The following is a 24298-nucleotide window of genomic DNA, read 5'->3' as shown; positions in this document are numbered from 1 at the left end:
ACTAGTTTCAATATGTCAGGTATAAAAAATAAAATAAAACCGTGAAGGCAGAATCCATAAACCATGAGCCTGTGTATGGCAGGCTATAAAAAATGTGTGGTTCAAGTAAGGGTTTATCTCTAGGGACACAGTTCATATTTGAGGCATCCTAAATAAGTTTCCTGATTGAGACCAACATGTTTGATACAGATAACATCAGTTAGACAAAAATATGCTTGGTTTCACATGAGGTAAATCAGTGGCCTTATAAAGGCAAAAACCTACAATTGTGGATTTACAAGTTGCATTTTACCATTTGGATGTAATTTATAGGGTGGAATTGAAAGGTGAAGGAATTGGAAGGTGAATTAAAACTGGAGACTTCTTGTTGTACATATTCAGTTGTGATATAGGAAACATGCAATTTAGGTGGATGTTTGTAGATTGAAAGATTTCAGGCAACTGAAAGGCAATTAAAATGTTTGCAATATTTATGAATACTGAATAAAATATTGAGGATCTTCTAAAATAGCCAAAATCAACAAGTACTTAAATATATCATATTTGTTCAGTAGTGCTTAACTTTCAAGACTGGAAAAAAAAGAACAAGTCTATTTACAGTCCATTAGGAACTATGGCTTGGTTAGAAAGGGAAGCGCTCCTAAAATAGTCATATATAAAAATAATTACAAGATGCATTACAGTTTGCCTTGTTATATTTATTCCTTTTTATCCATTAATTGATTAATTGATTCCTTATTCAACAAAAATTCTTGGACTTCTGGAAGTCCAGTGGTGAACAAGATAATATAATAGAATTTATATTTCTATGAAGGAGACAAATAAAGGCAAGACAATTCCGAGCATGTTAAAAGCTGTGAAGGCAATAAAACAGATTGAAGTGTGGAGTACTTGTGGATGGGACAGGGCTACAAACAGACTGTTTGGTCAGTGATCCAACAGTCCTCCTAGTGGCACTGAGGTCAGAATGCCCAGTGAACAGAAACAGATCAGCATGGCTGTAGAGCAGAAGCAGTTAGAATAGTGGGGTAAAGGTGAGGCCAGGGAAGAGGCCAGAGCACAGCTTATGCAGGGCTTGTTCTAGTGGGTAGAACTCTTGGTACAATAGGACTGGAAAAAAAGAACATTTTTTATTTTTTTAAATAGGGAACATTTAGTAGGAGTTTTAAATTTCTTGATCTGGATTCTCCATGGAATGGATTGCTAGTGGGAGTGGAAACAGTAGGAAACTGCTCTGTAGGATTCTGAGAATGTGGTTTATAAAGAAAGTGTTTTAATCAGCTTTTTCATCCCTATGACCCAAAGACCTGAGAAGAACAATTTTAGAGGAGGTAAAGTTTATTTGGCACTTATGGTTTTAGAGATCTCAGTCCACAGATTGCCAACTTCATTGTTCTGGGCCCAAAGTGAGGCAGAACATTAAGATGAAAGGGTGTGGCAGAGGAAAGCAGCTCAGAACATGGCACCAGGAAGCAGAGAGAGTGTGCCACACATCAGGGACAAAATATAAACCTGAAAAATACACCCAGTTACCTACTTCCTTTAACCACACTCTGCCTGCCTATAATTACCACCGAGTTAATCCTTGTCAGTGGATCAATCCACTGATAGGTTATATCTCTCAGTATAATTTCCTCTCTGAACATTCTTACATTTTCTTAACCTGTTGGCTTTTGGGTGACATCTCATATCTAAACAATAACAGGCAGTGATGATGACTCAAGCTAAGGTGGGATAGAACAGTTAAAATATAAAAGGCTCTACTCTTGCAAAATAGAAAATAAGTACAAAGTTATCCCTGAAAAGGGAGTGGAGCTGCAAGTGAACCTTGAACAGTGAAACAGGAATTAACATGAACACATACAGAAGAAAAAGGACATTCTAAGAGTCATGGAGGCAAGAGTTGAGATGGAACCAATAGGACACAGCCTATTTCTCTGCTGTCCAAAGAATTGAAAAATAAACATAAATCAATATAAGCAAGTGGTTCCCCTGCTGGAATCATCTGGGAATTTAAAAAACACTGCTACCTGGGTCCTATGCTTAGAAATTATGATGTATTTGGTATGGAATATGGGTTGTATTGGATTTTTTTAAAAAACCTGAAATCACTGTAATGTGCAAGCAGGCTTGAAAATTAGGGAAGTAATATACTTCAATATAAGTTCTTTTAATTTAGGGATATCGAATCTAGCAAGGCACAGATGAAACAGGCTGAGTACATGAGACTGGAGTAGAACGAAGCAGTGCTTTTCAGACTTTCTCAGTTATCCACCTACTTTTTACTCAGTACCTGTAGGGGGTAGAGTCAGTATAGAGAATATAGAGAGATAAGACAATAATACCCTGAAATGTTATGTAAAATGCAAGTTCCAGGAACCCTCCCCTAAAAATACTAAATGCCCACGCATAGGAATTCTTAACTAAGTTAAAGGAAACTCTGTGCTGGGTGAATGAGCTCAGTGAACATCATTTTTGATAGAGAATGAAGAGGACACATATGGTAAGAAAGAATGTTAAACTCATTTATTACCTAATACAGGAAGCTCAGGGGACCAAATCCCCCTACAGATAATATTCCAGGAGTATATATATGAGGAATGGGAATCCTGTGGCCAACGCTGAGGTCACAGCAATAGCCTTAGTGACTGGTAGAAAACAAAGTCAGGCAAATTCTCTTGGAAAGAAGTTTGGTCAAGGACAGATTAGAGATTTGTGGAATCTCATCAGAAAAGGTGGGTGCTAGATTGGAGAGTGCTGTGCAGTTTGGCATTCACAATACTGGGGGTGGGCAACATAGGATCCTACAATCTAGTCTGAACAAAATCACATTGTTAATTATAACCAACAAGACTTTATGGTTTAGAGAAAAATATTAGTGTGCAGAGGACAGAAGATGTTTGGATTATTTTCTCTTATAAAATAAGACTTATAAAAGTCTTTTTGAAAAAAGTGCTTATCTTGAAGGATGGTTACTATTTAGAGAATTATGAATATGAGGTATTTAAGACAAGAAGGAACAGTATGAGGCATAGATAGATACAGAAACATACTGGAAAATAGTCTAATCTGACTGTAGCATATAGGGAATGAGGAATAAGAATAAGTAGGGTGGAGCTTATTAAGAAGAGATGTGAGTGCCAGTGTAAAACATGTTTTATTCTGTTGACAGTAAACCATCTTTGTTGATTTTTCAACAGGAAAATAGAAGGACAACTTAACATTTGTTGAGTGTTATACTACACATGTATCAGGCAGTGTGTTTTACATTATATGAAGGTAAGCTTACTTAGAGTGATTTGACGGGAGTCATGAACGTCACTGTCAATAGTCCAGGTCTTCACATGTAATTACTTTGACATTTGAATAAAAGAGATTATATAAAAAATGTTTGTATTTATTGAATAAATGTCATTATACTCTTACTCAGCATCTGGAATATGGCAGCAAACAAACCAGGAAGTATCCTGGATCACACATTCTTGAGGGCAAGGATAGAATCTATCAGTAGGAGATGATAAGTGATACTTATTTAAAACAGGGTAATGTGTCAAACGCTGAGCTGGTGTTTTCTTTAAATGGGGTGGTCAGGGAAGGCATTTCTACAGAAGGGACACATAAAGTCATACTTGAATGTCAAAAAGAACCAGCCTTGAGAAAATTGTGAATGAGGGTAGAAGTATATTGCACACAGAATGTTTCATGCAGAGGAAGGCCCTGAAATAGGAACCAACTTGGTGATCCCAGGGAGCAGAAGGGCAAGGCAGGATCATTATTATTTTCCAATATATGAAGGTCAAGGACAAAGAGAAAGTCGATTTTCAAGTCTGAAACCTTGGAGACAGGAGGATAGTAGCATTGTTACTAAGAACTTGTATCAAGTCTAAGTGAAGATAATGATCTGTTTTAGACACATGAAGTTTTAAGTGCTAAGATCAAGCTTTGTTGACATACTAGCCTGCAAAGAAACCTAGTGATTTGAGCTTGAGAGTGGGTTGGGACTGGAGATTCATATTTGAGAGTCATTAGCCAAAAGTAATTTTTTAAGCTTGAAAAAGATGGGGTTATCTATGAAGCTGTAATGGGGAAAGAAAGCTGTAGGTGTAACATTGAGGAAGGCTATAAGATCACTTAGGAGAGAAAGAAACAACCAGAAAGTCCAGAGTGTGTGAAGTCCTGAGTCCAGAGTGTTGCCAAGTAATCTAGAACCAAGTTAGCCCACAAATACCCTATGTCTTTTGTGAACTTTGTTCAGTGAAGACAATTCAGTGAAGACAAATCATTCCATTACTTTATATTTTCCTGCATTTTATATTGCCTCTTTTGTGATATTATAGTGGTGATGCAGATTACTAGAGTGGAATTAAACGTGTTGAAGCCCTTTCTTTTTCAGAATTTTTCAAATATGCTTTCCAATATACTGACATATACCCTTCTAGAGAAAGGCCAAACAGTTGCTTTCAAGTGAAACACTGTCAGATTAGAAGATGAATTATACAGTTAAAATAGTATTTCCTGTTTGACCACCAGGTGGCGGAAACAATACTTTTTAAATTTTTCAGTGCATCAGTGTATTAGTGATTATTAAAGCTGGGAAATCATGGTTGGTAGTGAGAAATTATATATTTCCTGTGATGACATTTGAGTGCATTTCAAAAAATATATGTTTTTTTTTTTCAACAAGTGTTCAAATCACCAAGTATATAAGAGGGCAGACATTAAGCAATAGAAACCACCCACATAAATAAACTGCCTTCAAAATCTCTCTTTTTCAATCAGAAATCACTAATACATCCAGCACAGGTTATTGGGTATAGCAACTGAAGTATGTATGAGATACAAGACAGCCTAGATGGAGAGTGGTTTTCTTTGCTTGGTGACAACAGGGAAGGGTTTCATAAAGGATTTGAAGCAGAACTTGAAGAATCAGTACGTGTCTGGGTTATAGTATAAGGACTCACCAGGGGAAAAAAATTGTGTAAATGCATGATTATGTGAAGTAGTATAGCATGTTTTGGCGACCTGATAACATTGCACATAAATAAAGGTAAGGGCAGATGTAAGGCTGGAAAAGAGTATTGGGGAACCATACAGTAAAAGGTTTTGTTAGCCAAACTGAGGAACTTGGAGGACTCTTTCCTGTAAGGCAAGGGAAGCCTCTGGATATTTTAAGGATAGAAATTCTGTAATCAAAGGAGTGTTTTAGAAGAATGTGGCTCCTAGGAAGACACAACTAGAGGCAGGTAGATAAGATAGGAAGGGTAGTGCATTAAGCAGTTCAAGAGATGGTGGTGTCAACTAAAGTGGGGAAGGGGCTATGGAAAGACAGATTATGATGATTGATTTTACATGTCAACTTGACAGGTCCATGAGATGTCCAAATATTTGGTCAGATATCATTCTGTGTGCTGTGTGTTTTTGAATGGGATTGTTTGAATTGGTAGACTGGGTGAAGTGGATTGTGTTGGCCTCCATAATGTGAGTTGACCTCATCTAATCATTGAAGGCCTGAATAGAACAAAATGCTAAGTCTTCTTCAAGTATGCGGCAACTGCTTCTTCCTTCCTTGAAGTAAGATGTGGGTCTTCTCCTGTCTTTGTATTCAGTAGAAATATTGGTTCTTCTTTGGTCTTAAGCCTACTGGTTTTTGGACTGGAATTTATAGCACTGGTATTCCTGGGTCTCCATCTTGCCTTTGCAGGTCTTAGGATTTCTCTGTCTCTGCTTTTGGGGAGAATCATGACTAATATGTGTGTAGAATGTATAATCATTGTAACATGTTGTTTCATTGTATGTGGACTATAGAAGGGAGAAAGAGGCCAAAGATAATCCATCATCCTGGACCGCTAACAGGAGAGATAGTTATGATAATAGCTGAATAGGCCATATGTGGGACAAACATGAATTGTGTATTTGTGTGTACAATGCATGAAGATGATTTGTTCACTTTCATAAAGTTAATGGGACTTGCAAGGAATACACTTAGATCTGTAGGTTTATTTTTATGGGTGAGGTAGGGACTATAGACATGAGAAAAGACATCAAGAATTGATATGGCTGCAAGTATTTTTGAGGGAAGCAAAAAATATATTTGCTCTTGATTCAGGGTTGGGCATTTTTAGGATAGGGTGTGTGATAGGAGGGTGCGGTCAGCTTTTTCATTACTGCAACAAAAAGACCTGACAAGAACAATTAGAGGAGGAAAAGTTTATTTTGGGGGGGTCACAGTTTCAGAGGTCTTAGTCCACAGACAGCCTCCTTCATTCCTTTGGGCCTGAGGTGAGGCAGAACATCATGGAGGAAGAGTGTGGTAGAGGAAAGCTGAGGTGGACAAGGTCACCACAAAGCAGGGTTAAGAGGAGACAACATTAACTATATACAAAATTTATATCCCAAAGTCATGCTCTCAATGTCCCATCCCTTCCAGCCATACCCTACCAGCCTTTAATTACCACACAGTTAATCTCTGTCAGGGGATTAATTTACTAATTGGGTTAAGACTCTCACAACCCAATCATTTCACCTCTAAACCTTCTTGCATTGTTTCATACATGAGCTTTTGGGTGACTCCTAATATCTAAACCATAACAGGCACCAACTCTCTTATTTGAGTGTATTTGAGATCTACTCTGAAATGGTAAATGGGTTTAGGAGAGAATTTAAAAACTGAAAGAAGATGGGAGAGTTAAGGATTTAGTAAAAGGAAATAAATAGAAAGTCTAGGGTATCCAGTATGTGAGAGGGACATTGACAGTTGTAGACAGAATCTGCAAGTTTTGTTTGTTACAGCTTTTAAATAATATCTTATTTCATGTATTTGCATAAGATTTCATAATTTAATGTAGATTTATGATCTCTATAATTATTTAGTAACAGATGATATTTATTGAGAACTTAATGTGTGTCAGACTGCTTGATCTGTGTGTGTGTGTGTGTGCTGTGTCTATTAAATCTAGTGGCAGATAGGTAGGTCATACGCACTAAGTTGGAAGCTGTTGCATCTCTCAAGCACTTCAGTTCAATAATAAGTTAAGAGAAAAGGCTCATTTGACTTCTGTTTCACCTGAGTCCCTCTTAGAAAAAAATAGGAATTACAGACAAACACATGGCTTCATTTTCTGTCCTTGGTTATGAAGCTTTGTTAGTCATGCTTTGAGATAGGTGTTGAAAATACAAACTGAAGCAAATGAATAGAATGAAAAACTCAAGGGACTGAAGTATATTGTCTGTTTCCATGCCAAGCATTACTTAAATAAGGTGGACATTTTAAATTTTGTCTTTATGAATAAGTATCTTATTTATGACTATTGTCAGAGATTGTAACCGTTAATAGTATCACTGAAAATTTTTTCTACTAAGAAAACTGTTTCTCTTTTTCATGTTGTAAAATATTATATACTATAGTTACATTTGCCCACTGTTACTGAGTGATTTACAATACGCATGCTTTAGTTTCTAATGTAAATACTGTTTGTAGCCATCATTCATCCACATTGAGAACAGATAGAAGAAGTAAATTGGATATTGGTTACAAGAGGTAATTGATGTCATGAAAAAAAAACATGTTATTGGCTTTTTGTTAGCTATTTTTGTGAAATATTTTAAATATTATAATAGTCATATTCTTTTCTTGTCTACCTACCTGTTTATCTAATCTCTCTAAGCTTTCACTTTCTCTTTGGAGAGCTGTTTGTCTCTCATGAAAGAAGTGATCGCTGTGGTTTGGTGTAAGTTGCAAAGAACTTGATCTTGGTTCATAATAAATATTCAGCATGACAGAAAATCTGTTACAACCAACAGCAAGTTATAATATTAGGCATTTCTCTTGATAGGGTTTCTTCTACAGTCAATAAAATTGGTGGGTGAAAGGACCACAAGGATGACAAGAGACATAACTTAGGCCCCAGGAGCTCATAAACAAGTAGATAACACATAGCAATAATTAAACACTTCAGTGGAAATGTACTGAGATGGTATGGAAGCACATAGGGTATCTTTGCCATGGTTCAAAGGTGGTTGGACTTGAACTGATGATATTGGATTTACCTACTCACTATGTGGCTTTTCTCAGGTCTCTTAACCTACGTTTCCTTTTCAGTAAGTCAGGAATTGAAAAAACATCTTCCAAGTTTGTTGTGACCATCAATTGAACTGTTTTATGAAACTGCTTTGTAAAATGAAATAATGAACATAAGATTCTTTCATTTAATTTGATATTTTGACTTCAATATGTATTAGGTAAAACTTCGGTGTGATCATCTTTTGTGGAGTTGATGCATTTATTTAGGACACTGAGGGAAGATTGCTCTCAGTATGTTTTTCATCTCCAACATATGCCCTCATGACACTTTTTTTTTTGAGATTATGGAAATGATCAAGCAGCCATGAAGAAGAATGTTCAGTTTGGTGTATTCCTGTCCCCATTGCACACACATGGGTTGAACTACTCCCTTCAAATTTGTACCTGGCTTACATGAAGGATATGAAATGGAGTGGTTTTGGCTAGCCCGTGAGGAATGAAAAGCAGAAACCACAAAACAGCTTCTTGCCTATTAATTGGTAGAATTAATTTTATGAGTCTTCCTTGAAATCATCACCCTTGAAATTCAGCTTATCTTGATGGAAATTAGAATAGGTTAATGAACTTGTTCACTTTCTCTTTGGAGAGCTGTTTGACTCTCATGAAAGAAGTATAATTCACCTGAATAATTACTATTGCCCCGCTGCCCCTTTGTTTTTAATGTATGTCTTGAGAAGTGATTTCAAGTGTTCATCCTTATTTGCTTAAAATGATCAGACTGACTGTCTGGCTCTTTTAGTATACCCACATGCATTTAAACACTTTCCAATAGATCATTGTTCTGGATATCATCACATGTTTGAACTCTCTGTATTAGCTCCCTAAGCTTGGAATATAGATATTGTAGTGATGATCAGCAAGGACATATCTGCACATTTGTAGTGATTATAGTAGGTACCTATTAAGTGATTGAATTCTATTATTATCCCATTTGCTGCTGATTTTATTGAAGGACGAAGAGCAACAATTTAGATAGATTTACAAATATATGGTGTAGAAGGTAGATGATGCCATTTTTCTTCTTCTTTTTCTTCCCTGTTAAACTATTGTCTACCTGTATCCTGCTTCAGGGAACTATGGCTACTAGGTAAGAACTTCTTTAACTTCCTGAATGCCAGGTAGCTTTCCAATCTATGTACATTTTCACCCTTCTTTTTTAGCCTCAGACGAAAAAATATACTTCCAAATTATTGAGCCCATCCCATTCACTGGAGCCCTTGGCTTGTCTCACCTTCTCCAGCCCATGTCTCACCTGCCATTTTTATTTTCCCTCATATCTCCAACCTCTCACTCTCCATTATTTTTTTCTTTTTCATCTATGATTGTTCAAGTTTCTTCCAACTTGAGCAATGCTTGTTTGATGTTACTATTTTATGCTCTCCTGATACAAATCCTCAGAAGAGTTGGCTGCTCTTACACCTACTTTCTTTCCATTCACTCTTCTAAGTCCACTGCTCTCCATCCTCTGTTTGCCATCCTGACTGACCAAAGTTTACTATAGATAAAGCTGCTATGGATAAGATCATTGATGGTTTTCTACTTTGAATTCCAACAGATGTTTTTTTCAACACTTTGTAGTTGGACTTCTTTTCTTCTTGTCATTCTCATTAATATTGTTTTCTTGATTTTCGTGATGTATTCTTATGTATTCTTCTTATACCTTTTTAACTGTTTATTCTCTGTCTCTTTAATGACTGTTCTTTCTCCACTGAGTTCTAAAATATTCATACTCTTCAGCATCCTTCTTTGATCCTGTTTTCCTAACTTCTCATATGAAACCCGAGTGAATATCAAATCTAGGTATTCACTAGATTTGATTATTGAAAATCATGCCATTTCACTTTCCAGACTTAGACCTTTTATACTTCATTCCTGATCCTCCTTATATTGCTGACTGAGATATTTCTTGTGCATGGTTTCTTAGGTATATGTGTGTGCTTTAGAATGTTCAATGAGAATTTTCAGTTGGTTTCAGTTGAGTTTGTACATGTTACTGATAATCACTTAAAATTATAACCAATACCATTTTACATAATTTGTGTTTATGATGGTTTGTCTCTTTAAGAATGACCTAAATTTATTGTGCTTAGTTTTAACTGCATATATACACACATATATAGATATAGATATTATTGGTATTTTTTAAAATTTGGATGTGTGTATATGTGTATGTGTATAAATTTTCCAAAGGAATCTTACACAATTCAAGTTTGAAATTTACTCTACACCCTACAGGATAAATTCTAAGGTTCTTAATATGTCATAAATGATCTTATGTTATTTGGCCTCTACATATTTCTATATCTTAATGTTGTACTTTCTGTAGAAGTAACATCAAAATATGTAGGAATCCTGATATAAACACTGTATACAATACCGTGTTTTCCTTTGTTAAATCTGTGTTTTTGTACTTACCTTTGGTTATGGAATTCTTTTGTATTTTTCATTTTCCTAACTTTTATTTTGAATTTATACTCTGCTTTATATTATATGTAGTTCTAGCATCACTAATTCCAGGATACACAGATCAAACCAGGCAGGGCTTTCTAATGCTCTTAACTTCTCAATATTCTAAACAAATTTCGGTGTTTGGATACACCTGTTACTTTGTGATCACCTATTGGAATCTGTACCACACTGTGACCCCCTTTGGTTCTTGCAGCCTTTTTCCCCCTCTGTTATATCTTTTGAGCATGGCATGTAGTTATATGAGAGCTAGTAACTGGAACACAAGGCAAATCACCATTGCTTTTCAGTTGTGAAGAAGAGACCTTTCCTGCAGTCAGCCTGAGCAATTTCTGTTACAGGTTTCCCTCTACTCATTTTTTTATACTACTATTTGTTAAATGTTTAATATGTATTTATATATTTCATTTAGTATTTTAAGTTAGAAAAATCAGTGTCTAGTTTTTATATGAAGAAATTTTAGTTATAAGGAGATAACTCTCCTATTCCTTTCTGTTTTAGGGAACTTATCTTCCCTGTTGCCGGCTCAGGAACATGGAAGTTCTGAAAGTACATTAACTACGATGGAAGATTCTGGGTGTGATTTATCAAGTGAACAGAGAACTGAGTCTTTGGAACTATCCCCACATTTTGTGGAGAGCTGCACACCCCCACTTTTTCCACTACTACCTCTGGTGAAAAGACCTGGTGCTGCCCCAGAAAATCCTTTGTTTTCTCACATGCAGTTCTTACAGCATCTGCTTGGACTAAAGAACTTGACAGAATCAGGTAGTCTGAAAACAGATTTAACCCACTTTGAAAAAGACTTTTCCATAGTCTCTGATTCTGTTTGTCAGTTGCTGGATGGCCTGATTGCTTTTTATCGTAATCCCAAACTTCCCTTTTCAAGCTTTTGGACAGAAGCTGTTGGTACTTTAGCTAAACTGACCAGTGATTATAACTTATCTAATTATATTTTAAAAAAGTGTTACAAGAAGTTGGAAGAATTTGAGAAAACACTACTACAGGTTATTTTAGGGAACAACCATATCAACCGGGTAAGTAATACATCTCTCCCATTCATGACATAAGATGTTAGTAATTTTCTTGAACATTCCCTTTGGATAATGTGCACTGTTGTCCTGTAGCCTTGTGGTCAGAGTCTGAAGTTAGGCTTCTTCTGCACCCATCTGCAGCTCATATCTGTTGTCATGTTTCTATCTCTGGATTCTTATTACTATGGTATAATTCTCTACAGATGCTTCTGCTTCAAGCTTCTCTACTTTTGAAAAATTATTTTAAAGTAATATTTTATACTATGTTTCAATATTTTATTGGTCTAGTAATTATAATATAGTAAGTATAGTAATTATGCAAAGTAGTTGGTTTCATTGTGGCATATTCATACGTACATACATATATACATATATTCATATATATATGCATTATGTATATATATAAAATTTGGTGAGTTTCATTGTCCAGTACCTCCCCTTATACTTACCTCCTTGCTCTCCTTGTTTCCCTTCTTCTTCCCTAGTGCTCTCAATTCTATTTTCATGAGGTGCCTTTTAAAATTTTTTTTCTCTCTAGCATTCCATATATGAGACGATATAAGACTCTTGACTTTCTGAGTCTGGCTTATTTCATTCAATATGATGTTCTTTACTTCCATTCATTTTCCTGCAGATAACATGATTTCATTTTTATTTATGCCTATAATAGTGTACCATTGTCTGTCTGTGTCTCTCTCTCTCTCTCTCTCTCTCTCTCTCTCTCTCTCTCTATATATATATATATATATATATATATATATATATATATAAAACTTTTTTATAAACATTCATTGGTTGATGGACACATAGGCTGATTTGTAACTTGGTATTGTGAATTGTGCTGCAGTAAACATCCATCTCTAAAGTATGCTGACTTTAATTTTTTGCTAAATACTGAGGAGTAGTATAGCTAGATCATATGGTAGTTCCATTCCTAATCTTTTGAGGAAACTATACTGATTTTCATAGTGGCTGTACCGATTTACATCTCCACATACAGTAGAAATATGTCTCTACTGTACTAACTTCCTTTGTTAGGCCCACTTGCTAAATGTCCCATCACCTCCCAGTAGTTCCACATGCTGGTGACCAAGCCTTTAACATATGGGTCTTTAACATATGCATATCTACACCATAAATTTGTAAGTGGCATAATGCTTTATGGACCCTCTATAAATGTGGGATAATTGAATAAATTAACTGGGAACACAGAATATAAGACATTATCATGTATTAATTTGATTTTTTTTTACTTATTTACTTGACATAAAAAAGGTTGACTCAGGGATGCTTTCAATAAGAGACACTGAGGTAGTCTGAAGTTGTTCTGAGATATTGGAGAGTTTCATACTACTTTTTGACTATTGAGACATAGTGGAGAGTTTCATACTACTTTCTATCTTCTTTTACTATCTCATCCTTGGGAAAATTCTATTTAACACTTTTAAATTGACTACTGGAAATATCAAAGCAAAGCCTAAAATGTCTAATCTATTCAATGTATTTCCCTGTAGTAAAAAAAAAAACAAAACTTATTGTACTTTGTTTCTTGTTACATCATTATTGCTTGTCCTCAGTGTCATGATTTAATGCTCAGTTTTTGTACAATGAATTTTTAGAACTCTGATAAAATTTGAGTTGATAAACTAATTTGTTGCACGTACATCTGTTCTCTCTGTCTCTATTAAAGTATAATTTGATCAATATTTTAGAAAAATGTTTGATCATGCTTTTGGCATTTGGTGAAAGATATTGAATTTTCTGTCTGGGAAAGTAAAATCTTTTTCTGCTAGACCATAATCAATCAAGAATTAAATATCTTGTTTTCTATAGTTGTATCAAGATATTATCTTATTCTGTTTTCTGTTGCTATAGCATAATAACATAGAGAAGGTAATTTATAAAGAAAAATGTTTACTTTAGTTCATAGTTTTGAAGGCTACTAGATCCAAGAGCATGGCCCCAGCCTCTGCTTGTCATCTGGTGAGGACATTCTTGCTGCATCATAACATAGTGCAGAGGGCGTCATGTGGTGAGGCAGAGCAAGAGGTCTTCGCTCTGCTCTCTCAAATCTTGTTACTTTCTAAGGCCCGACCTCCAAATACCATTAAAAAATTTAATTTGGAAATTAAGTTTCCAATACATGAAGTTTTAAGAAACACATTCAAATCAACAGATATACAATATATTTCTTGGCCATCAGTAAGATATCAAATAATTAATATCCCTTAATTGTTTTAGTATATTAATATCCTTTAATAATTTTAGTATTTATTTTTGTTTTCTTAAGACTACCTTACACTGGTTTTGTGTGATTTGCTGATATTGGTGTTTATATTCCTTGTGAGAGTCACTGGATGATGCTTTTTCAGTCTAGGCTCTCTTTCCTACAAGTTGTGAAGGTTGATGTGATTTAACACCAGAATGTGCAGAAGAATCTTGTGATGATATGAATAGTTTTGAAGCATTTGTTTTCCATATCATTTGCCACTGTGCCAGCCATTGCTGAATAGTGGTCAGCGTATTATCAACAAGAGCATGAATGGCTTTCTGGGAAAGGTTATTGTTGCATTCAGAGAAAGTAAAATTTTTCACTTCATTTACAATTAGGATGATAATTAATAAATGAATTTTAATAGTATTTCCTCTGATTTTTTTCCTTCCTCAGAAAAAGCATCTTAGGCTAAATTATTCAAATATTTGTCATTGTCATTCCTACCATCATCATTATCAACATCATTTTTATCCAGAGATGTACATAAATCTTAATTATTTACTGGAAAATTGAATGATACTTTCCCTTTATGAATTTTTTTTCTTTTATAGCTTTTCTCAATCAAAGAGCAAAGCCTCAAGAAATAATAAATTCTGATATGAAATACAGTATAGCTTCTATTTTGTATTTTCATTGAGATTACACTTGATAGATTAAAACAAAATTTCAGTGTTTAGAAAACAATGGATTTCTTATAATCCTTGTTCCCATATATTAGAAAGTTTTAATTAAATTATATTAATTAAATTATATAAAAACTTGAACCATGCTGTTGATTCTATTGAAGTAAACTTATTTTTGAGCAATGGGATAGGAGAAAGATAGTATGAATACTTGAATATTCTGACAGAGGTATTTCATATATTTTAATTTAATTATAAAATTTTAAATATAGTGTCTTCAACAGCGTACTCTCAGTAAACTGAGTAGTAAAATTATTCTGACTGTGACTTATTTTTATTTAATGATGAAGAACCATTTAGTATCTTTCAAAAACCTAAAGGTATCATTGTAAATATCAATTGTTGGAGCTGCATTTTGAAGGGGTAGGAGGTTAGAATGAAATGTCCTGAGATGGTTTTGAATAATTCCCTAATATTAGCTTGGTTGAAATTATTAATATGCTTCAGAGAAAATATGTTAATTGTGCTTTCTCAGTTTTAGGTAAATCCTATTTTTTAAATGTTAGTACTTAATATTATTAGTATTATGTTTCTTAAACAGTAAATAACTTAGGAATTGTTATCTCAGTCCTATGTCTGTTTTATAGTTTGAGGATAACCAATAGTGTGGGACTGGAAGAATTAATCTACAATGATATATTAAAAACATGTATCTTTTTAAAAATTATTTTTAATTATATATAACAGCAGAATGCATTACAATTCTTATTACACATATAGAGCACAATTTTTCTTATCTCTGGTAGTATACAAAGCATATTCACACTAATTCGTGTCTTCATACATGTACTTTGTATAATAATGACCGTCACATTCCACCATCATTTCTAATCCCATGCCCTCTCCCTTCTGGTTTCACCCTTCTGCCCTATCTAGAGTTCATCTATTCCTCCCATGCTCCGCCTCTCTACCCCACTATGAATCAGCCTCCTTATATCAGAGAAAACATCCAGCATTTGATTTTTTGGGATTGACTAACTTCACTTAGCATTATCTTCTCTAATCATACACTGCTGGTGGGACTACAAATTGGTGCATTCACTATGGAAAACAGTATGGAGATTCCTTGGAAAATTGGAAATGGAACCATCATTTGACTCAGCTATCCCTCTCCTTGGTCTATATCCAAAGGACTTAAAAACAGCATACTACAGGGACACAGCCACATCAATGTTTATAGCAGCACAATTCTTAATAGTTAAACTATGAAACCAACCTAGATGCCCTTCAATAGATGAATGGATAAAAAATATGGCATATATACACAATTAAATATTACTCAGCAATAAAAGAGAATAAAATCATGGCATTTTCAGGTAAAAACATTTATCTTGAAATCACACAACTAAAGGGTATCTGCACAAGTCCTCCTCTTGGAGTCCTAAGAAGCTGCCTTCATTTAACCTGGGGTTGCATTGTCTTCTACTTGCAGGATCCCAGGATGGCACCTTCACAGCTAGCCTGTGTACTTGCATCCCAGTCAGAAGTGTGTACTTTTTAGGTCTTTAATACCTTTTATTTGATTGACATCCTGACCTTTCATCTCTCATATACACATGCATTTTTCTGAAGTTTCCTATATTTTCAGACTTCAAAATGTGTTCATGGAAACAACCTGAGCTAACCCTAGCATTGTACTGCCACCTATTTTTGTTTCACAATCCATCATAAGATACTTTGGTACTACCATGACCCTGTCTTAGAAGTTCAATACCAGAATGTTTATGATTCTGTTTAGAATTAGCATATTTGTTTTTAATTTTCAGTTGTCTTTAAGAAGTGGGAATGATTATATTAAGTTAAATATTAAAATCTGTAGTTATTGTTTAGCTTTTAGGTGTTGGTCATAATATGTTGCCTAATCTTAGACATATAATTGAGTTATTTAGAAAAATTCTTGTCTGATTTCTACAACCACAAAACAACTCTTGAACTTATTATTTGTGGAACTAATAAGTTAGTTCCACAACTAATGACTGGTTGCCAAGTGGACACTAAATTAAAATGTTATATTGCTTTATAGGAGTGGGAGGGTTTAACAATACTGATTAGCTAACCTTGGGTTCCAGAGGTTGTCTTATACTTTTGGGCCCAAGTACTCCAAAGGATCCTTATAAACGAAAGAGGGGTTCAGGAGAGTTTATCTCCAAATCAGAAATTTGAAGATGCTACCATGCTGGTTTTGAAGGTGGTACCATGAGCCAAGGCGTGTAGGCTGGAAAAGGTAAGGACATATCTCCCCAAAAGCCTCCAGAAAGAACACAGGCTTTGCTACTGAGTTGTTAGACTTTTCAAGAACTATATTTTGAACGTTAACCTTTACCAGATACATGGTTTACAAATATTTCTTCCGATTTTATAGATTTCCTTTCTCTTCTGTTGATTGTTTTCTTTGTTGTGCAGAAACTTTTTAATTTGATGTAGTCCTGTTTATCTATTTTTCTTTTTGTGACTTCTACTTCCAGTGTTATATCCAAAAAATCATTTCCCAGACTAACATCAAGATGATTTCCCCTATATTTTCTTTCAGGAGTTCAGTAAGTCTTTGATCTATCTTGTGTTAACTTTTGTGTGCCAAGAGTTTGTATTGATTTTTGTGTCCCATGGGTTCAATATATTCTTCCACATGTAGATATCCAGATTTTTGTCTCCTGCAGCTTTACTGAATCATTTTTTAAGTTAGTTCTTACAGTTTTCTTGTTGCATCCTTAGGGTTTTATATGTCTGTCTTTTCCCCACTTTGTGTTCTTGGCACTGTTGTTAGAGATGAGTTGACCATAGATAATTGAATTGATTTCTGGGCTCTCTATTTTATGCTATTGATGTATGTGTCTGTTTTTGTGCCAGTACTATACTATATTTTATACTGTGTCATTATAATATATTTTGAAATCAGGAAGTGTTATGCCTCCGGCTTTGTTCTTGCTCTAGATGGCTTTGACTAGGGCTTTTTGCAGTTCCATATGAGTTTTGGGATTATTTTCCTACTTCTGTGAAGAATGCTATTGAGTTTTTTAAATATTTATTTTTTAGTTATAGGTGGACACAATAACTTTATTTTATTTTTATATGGTGCTGAGGATCGAACCTCGTGCCTTATGCGAGCACTCTATCTCTGAGCCACAACCCCAGCCTGATATTGAGTTTTTGATTGTTATTTCATTGACTCTGTAAATCACTTTGGATATTACAGGCATTTTAATACTAGTAATTCTTCCAGGCTATGAAAATGGGATGGTCTTTCTTTTATTTCTGTCTTTTTAAATATAATCTATGTATATTTTCAAATTTTCATGCTTTCACCTATTTGGTTAAGCTTATTTCTATTTTTTTTGTTATAATTTTCAGTCTTTTACATGTTTGGTTAAGTTTATTCCTATTTTATTATTTTTCTTGTTATTTGTTAATAAGATTGTTTTAACTTTCCTTTCAGATAGTAATTCTGTTTAGAAACATGATTGATTTTTGTATCCTACCCCTTCACTGAATGCATTTTTTAAATTATTTCTAACAGTTTTCTTGTTGAGTCCTTAGGGTTGTTTTTGTGTGTGTGTGTGTGTGTGTGTGTGTGTGTGTGTATGATAATGTCATCTGTAAACAAGATTGTTGTACCTTTTTTTCAATTTGAATCCCCTTTATTTCTTTTCTTTTTTCTTTCTTTTCTTTTCTTTTAATTTATTTTTTATTGTTATTTCTTTTCCTTTCCATTTTTTATACCTGTCTTGACTGGGACTTCTAGAACTGTAGTGAAAGAAGTGGGAGTAGGGAGTGGGCATCCTTGTCTTCCTTTTACAGAATCTGAAGGGAAAACTTTTCAGGTTTTCCTTGTAGATTGTGATGTTACTTGTGGGATTTTCACATATGGCCTTTCTTATATTGACATAAGACACTTCTATATTCTATTTTGTTGAGAGTTCTAATCAAAAACAGGTGTTGAAGCTTGTCAAATGTTTTTTCTGGACCTACTGAGGTGATTATGTTTTTTGTTGTTGTTGTTAATTTTGTTAGCCCCGTTGTATCATTTGCGTGTTTCATATTTATGAATTGAAACATTCTTGTATCCTTGAGGATACACATTATCATTATCATAGTTTTTGATCTTTATAATGTGTCATTGAAATTATTTGCTTGTATTTTATCAAGCTCACCAGATATTGTCCTATGTTTTCCCTTTCTTATATCTTTCCCTGTTTTCAGGATGTTGCTGGCCTCATAGAATATGTTTGAAAGTGTTTCCTCTTGATTTTAGGATGAATTTAAGAAAGATTGGTGTTAATTAGTCTTTGAATGTTGGTAGAATTCACCAGTGAAGCCATTAGGGTCTTTGTTGGAAGATTTTTTATTACTGATTCGGTCTCCTTATTTGTTATTGATCTGTTCAAACTTTCTATTTACTTGTGATTCAGTTTTGGTAAGTTTTATGTTTCAAGGAATTTTTCCATTTCTTCTAGGGTATCCAGTTAGTTGTGATGTAATTCTTCATAATAATTTCTTAAATTCATTTTATGTCTGAGGTGTTACTGTAATGTGCTCTCTTTTATATCTAATTTTATATTCTTATTTGTTCCTTCTCTTAGTCTAGCAAAGGTTTGTGTTTTTTTCTTTAAAAATGATAAGCTCTTAATATACTTGTTGCTTCTTGTTATTTTGTTCTCTATTGCTTTATTTCTACTCTAATTTTTATTATTTTATTCTTCTTCTAATACTGAGCTAATTTGCCCTTTTGGGTAGACTTCAATACCTCACTTACAATAATGGGTAGAATATCCAGACAGAAAATCAATAAACAGTCTACTTGAATAATGGTGTAGACCAAATTATTTTAGCTGGCATATGTGGAATTTTCCATACAAGAGAAGAAGAATACACCTTTTTTTCTCAAGCAAGCACAGAATATTCTCCTTAGTAGATCATGTTTTAGGTTATAAAACAAATCTTAATAATTTGGGGAAACTGAAATCATTCAAAATGTCTTTTCTAACCACAATGGAATAAAACTAGAACTAAATAAATAATATGGGAGAATTTACAGATATGTAAAAAGTAAACAATATGCTCTTTAACAGCTATTAAGTCAAAAAGAAAATCAAAATGGAATTTGAAAAGTATCTTAAGACAAATAAAAATAATTTATACAAACCTTTGAATTGTGGCAAAAAAGCAATAAAAAAGTAAGTTTATGGGGATAGATGTCTACATTTAAAAATAAAAAAAACCTTTTCAGGTATTTTAAACACAGATTTCTAACTTGAAAAGTTTTATTTACTGGATATGATGATGGACAAGGTAACTAAATTCAAGTTCTATATCTGTATAATGGAGTTAAGAAATGTGACAATCTCATAGAACTGTTGGGAATTTTCATTGAGAAAATGCAAATGATATGCTCAGCCTAATATCTGGCATTATATAAGCACTTAGTGAATACTTCTTGTTGATTTTCTTCTTCAGAAAATAACCATGTTCTGTTTTCTCCACTATGCTTGGCACAATATTGATCTCACGGTAGTAGCACAGTGAAGTCTTTTAATCAAAAAAGAGACAATGAAGTAAGTGGCAAGCTTTATTTTCTATGCCAGTGTACACCTACACTTTAAGCACCATCAACTGGCTTCCTTGGTAGGAACTCCTACTGATATCATCAAGGCATTCCTGACAGGCCTCCATGTGTCAGGTAGTAGGATATCATTTCTTAGTATCACTAACAATCATTCACTATCAAAGCTTCCCAGTGACCAGTGAACTTAATAGAGATTTTTGGATTTTTTTCTTTGTGTTTTAATTATGGAAATAGTAAATTAAATATTTGAGTGTCACAGTTTCACTTACTCTTTGTACCAGTTCCTTCCTGTACAGTTGTGTTAGGTTGCATCTCTGATCTAGATTTTTATAGTTGGTGATTTCTTTATTTTATCAAAATGACTGTCAATTTTACTTTTTACTTGGATCACAAATGATTTTTGCTTAGACCACCTTCAGTCAGTTTATGGATAAATCTGAAGATATGGTTCATGAAATCTGATATCTTTCATCACCAATGTGTGAGATTTCTCTTAATGATACTTGAAATTCATTCATGGCATAATTGTATTGATCAATAAAGCATATTGACTTTTTAATTTAATTTTGTCCAGGTAGCAATATTTGTAATATATTTCTCTTTTGTAAGTTAAGACATCATTTAGTAACAGCACAGGCTTTTGTTCCTTTATGAACTTTCCAAAATGCCTTATCCTCTATAGTTTTTGTTTTTGTCAAAGATGTTCAATTGTTTAAGTTTGCTTCAAAGATTTTTTTTTTGAGAGAGAGAGGGAGAGAATTTTTTAATATTTATTTATTTTTTTTAGTTTTCGGTGGACACAACATCTTTATTTTATTTTTATATGGTGCTGAGGATCGAACCCAGCACCCCACTCATGCCAGGTGAGCACGTTACTGCTTGAATCACATCCCCAGCCCCTTCAAAGATTTTTTTAAAGCTACTGTCCATTTTGTTTTAGGATATGCTTGGGTAAATATAAATGGAGTTTAAGGTTAAGGCTCAAAGACCCATTTTCATTTTTATGTAGAGCTGAATTGAAAAAACAAAATCTGGGCTAATTTTCTTGTAGTTATAGTTTAATTTTATAAGCATTTACTAAAACACTGTCATAAACTAAAATCTTAATAATCCTCTTGAGCATTACTTCAGTGCATAAATCAAACATTTTTTAGATTTTTCAAAGCAGTGTTTAACTTTCAGTATTCATGCCGAGGAAGGAAGGACAGACAGACCAGACTTTGTTCAGTTTACTTTCACAGTCTATAAGTTTCTATGCTTCTTCCTAAGATCTTAATAGAAGTCTTCCTTCATATTCTGTGTTTTAATTTGTCAAGCACTTTCATGTGAAAATTATTATCTATTCTGACAACTCTGTGTAATGGTTGTTATCACTGTGTTCAGTTTATAGATGAAAAGAATTAAGGCCAGGCAGGTTAAAGAATTTATCTACATGTATGTTCACAAATTCTTTCATTTGTCTATTACATAATATTTCCAATTTTTAATTAATTATATCATTAATTTTAAAAAGTATATATACATTTTTCCTAGATGCAAAAGAAAGTAACTGACCTCTGTTTATTGGTTATTCATTGGATATCAAACACCTTAGTGATATTTCTCTCAATTTTGTAAGGAGAATATTTATAGTTTGCTTGGGTAAATTGTTGGATTTTATTGTGTATAAAGATTTATGTTTATAGATAGCAAGAAGAAGAAGAAAAAAGACCTGTTCTATGGTATAATATAGAATCACCTTGTTTTCTTTATTGGCTATAAATAAGCATCTGTTGGAAACTTTATAATTGCATATACAGCCTAGTAACTCTAGTTTCTAATTGAATATAAATTATATGGTTTTGCTTGTGTCTACATAAAAATATCCTTCTGCCTGTTTAAAAAAGTGTATTACTCCTCCTGTTTTAAAAAGTTTTGTGAAATACATTTAAACTTTTTCAAAGTTTTATAAATGAAATTTTGAAGCTATTATTTTTAGTTGATTTTTTTCCATAGAGTTCAGAATCTATGTAAAAAATACTCTCCCTTCTGATTGTATTTCCAATGTTGAGGAAAGAAATCATAGCTATCAAATGTGAGACTTTGAAAAAATCAAATGTTTCTATGAACATGAAATTGCTTCTTATTTATTTATAATCAGTAGTAGTTTTCAAGTAGAACATGTTGCTTCACGTATATAGGGATCAACCATGGTACCATGGTACTCTTCCAGTCTCTGACATGAACATGGGAATCCTTTTATGTGCTAGTTACTTTCAGAGACTGGATATACTGTAGTGGAATGATGAGAGTCATCTTTAATCTAAATAGTCACTGAGTAAATGAACAAATAAACATAAATGATACAATAAGTATCAGGAAAAAAACTGAATAGAATGTAATGAGAGTGAATAAAAAGGAAGACCTAGCTTGGATTGTTGGGACTCGGAAAGTCTAATGTAGGAAGTGGTTTTTAAGCAGAATGAGAAGGATAGTTGGTCATGCCATATATCCCTAAAACAACATGTATTTGGAAACTTGAAAGGCAGCAGTGTACTCATGTTGAAAGAGAGGAAAAGGCAGAGAGCTGCGTAATGATTTTGGAAATATACAGACTGTAATGGATATGTCGGCTGTAACACAGCAATTTCAGTGGCTTAAAACATCTGGAGAGTATTCTCTCACAGTTCTGAGGCCAAAAATCTGAAATAAAGGCATAGACAGGGTCACACTGCCTTTAGAGGCAGGATGAGATCTTACCTTACATCTTACAGCTTTTGGTGGCTTGGCTTATGGTTGTATCTCTCCTGCTTTATCTTCACATTGTCTTCTCTCCTGTTTCTAATCTCACTCTGTCTCTCTCATAAAGATATTTGCAGTGGCATTGAGGGGCTACCTGTATAATTCATGATTATCTCTTCTCCTAAAGATCATTAATTTAGTCACCTCTGCAAATATCTATACCCCCCCAAAAAAAGTATAGATCACAAATTTCAAGGAATTTATGTAGATATCTTTTGAGGGCCATTATTTCTGCCTTATACCCTATCCAGTGTTTATTTTTCACTCTCTCCCTTTGACTTATTAAAATATATATTTCTTTTTCCATAGCCACATACCTATCCCCATAACTCTTTAATCCTTATATAGTCTTAGTCTTACTTCCCTCCCAAGATTAGAAAAACAATGACTTTCTGGCCAGAGAGACGGAAGGAGAGGCATCCTCTAGGCTTCTGGGAAAGTTTCTTCTCATTCTCTGGGAGATTCTGAGAAACAATTCTCTATTGCCTCCTCTGGCTATCGTCTTGTGATGATATAAAACTGGAACTCTTATAGCCATCTTGTTATATCTTAAGGGAAAAGCAACCATATAAAGAAGGATAAAACCCAGAGAAAGATAGTAGATTCAAGCCAGAGCCAGGTGAAGTTAACCCTGAAGCCTATTCAGTTTCTGGATTTCCAATCTTATGAGTCAATGCATTTTGTTAACATTTAAGGTGGTTTCAGTTGGGTTTTCTTCAACTTCATATACAACACCTCTTAACATGGATAGGCCATGTCAAGGAGTTTGGGTTTTATTTGATATGTGGGAAGTCACTGATTGTTACAGACTTCAAAACCCTACCTTATATAACATCAGATAAATTATTAGAGAGGGGAAAGAGGTAGAAATAGGGTATTATGCTTTAGATATGAGGTGTCCCTCAAAATGTGTGAGACAATACAAGAACAGTCTGAGGTGAAATGATCCAATTATGAAAGTTGTAACCTAATCAATGGATTGATCCGCTAATGGGGATTAACTGAGTGGTAACTGCAGGCAGGTAGGGGGTGGCTGGAAGAGGAAGGTCTCTGGGGGTGTGTCTGTGGGGTTTTTATTTTGTCCCTGGTGAGCAGAGCTCTCTTTCTCTGCTTCCTGGAGCCACATCTTGAGCTGTTTTCTTCCACCTTGCCCTTCAGCCATGATGTTCTGCTCATCTTGGATCCAGAGCAATGTATTTGTCGGTTTATAGACTGAGACCTCTGAAACCATGAGCCCTCAAATAACTTTTCCTCCTCTAATTTTTCTTGTCAGGACTTTGGTCACAGTTACAAAAAAGAAAAAAAGGTGACTTAAACATAGAAAATCATGTAGGCTAGGTAGTTGTGGCTTAGTAGAGTAGTGTAATGGAGATAGTTTTATTATATATATATATATATATATATATATATATATATATA

General features: G+C 34.1%; 1 protein-coding gene across 1 annotated transcript in view; it reads left to right on the top strand.

The window, feature by feature from the left end:
• Mei4 (meiotic double-stranded break formation protein 4) overlaps positions 1-24298 on the top strand; it is a 182207-nt gene that overhangs the window by 45399 nt on the left and 112510 nt on the right. Inside the window, exon 3 of the mRNA XM_015506605.2 lies at positions 11048-11583. Coding sequence (XP_015362091.1) covers positions 11048-11583 — 536 coding nt within the window. The remainder of the gene's footprint in view (positions 1-11047; positions 11584-24298) is intronic.

The sequence above is a fragment of the Marmota marmota genome, unplaced genomic scaffold, assembly GCF_001458135.2.
Source record: "Marmota marmota marmota unplaced genomic scaffold, marMar, whole genome shotgun sequence".
Lineage (NCBI taxonomy): Eukaryota > Metazoa > Chordata > Mammalia > Rodentia > Sciuridae > Marmota > Marmota marmota.
The sequence above is the reverse complement of the archived record's forward strand: the minus strand, read 5'-3'. Positions and strand labels throughout refer to the sequence as shown.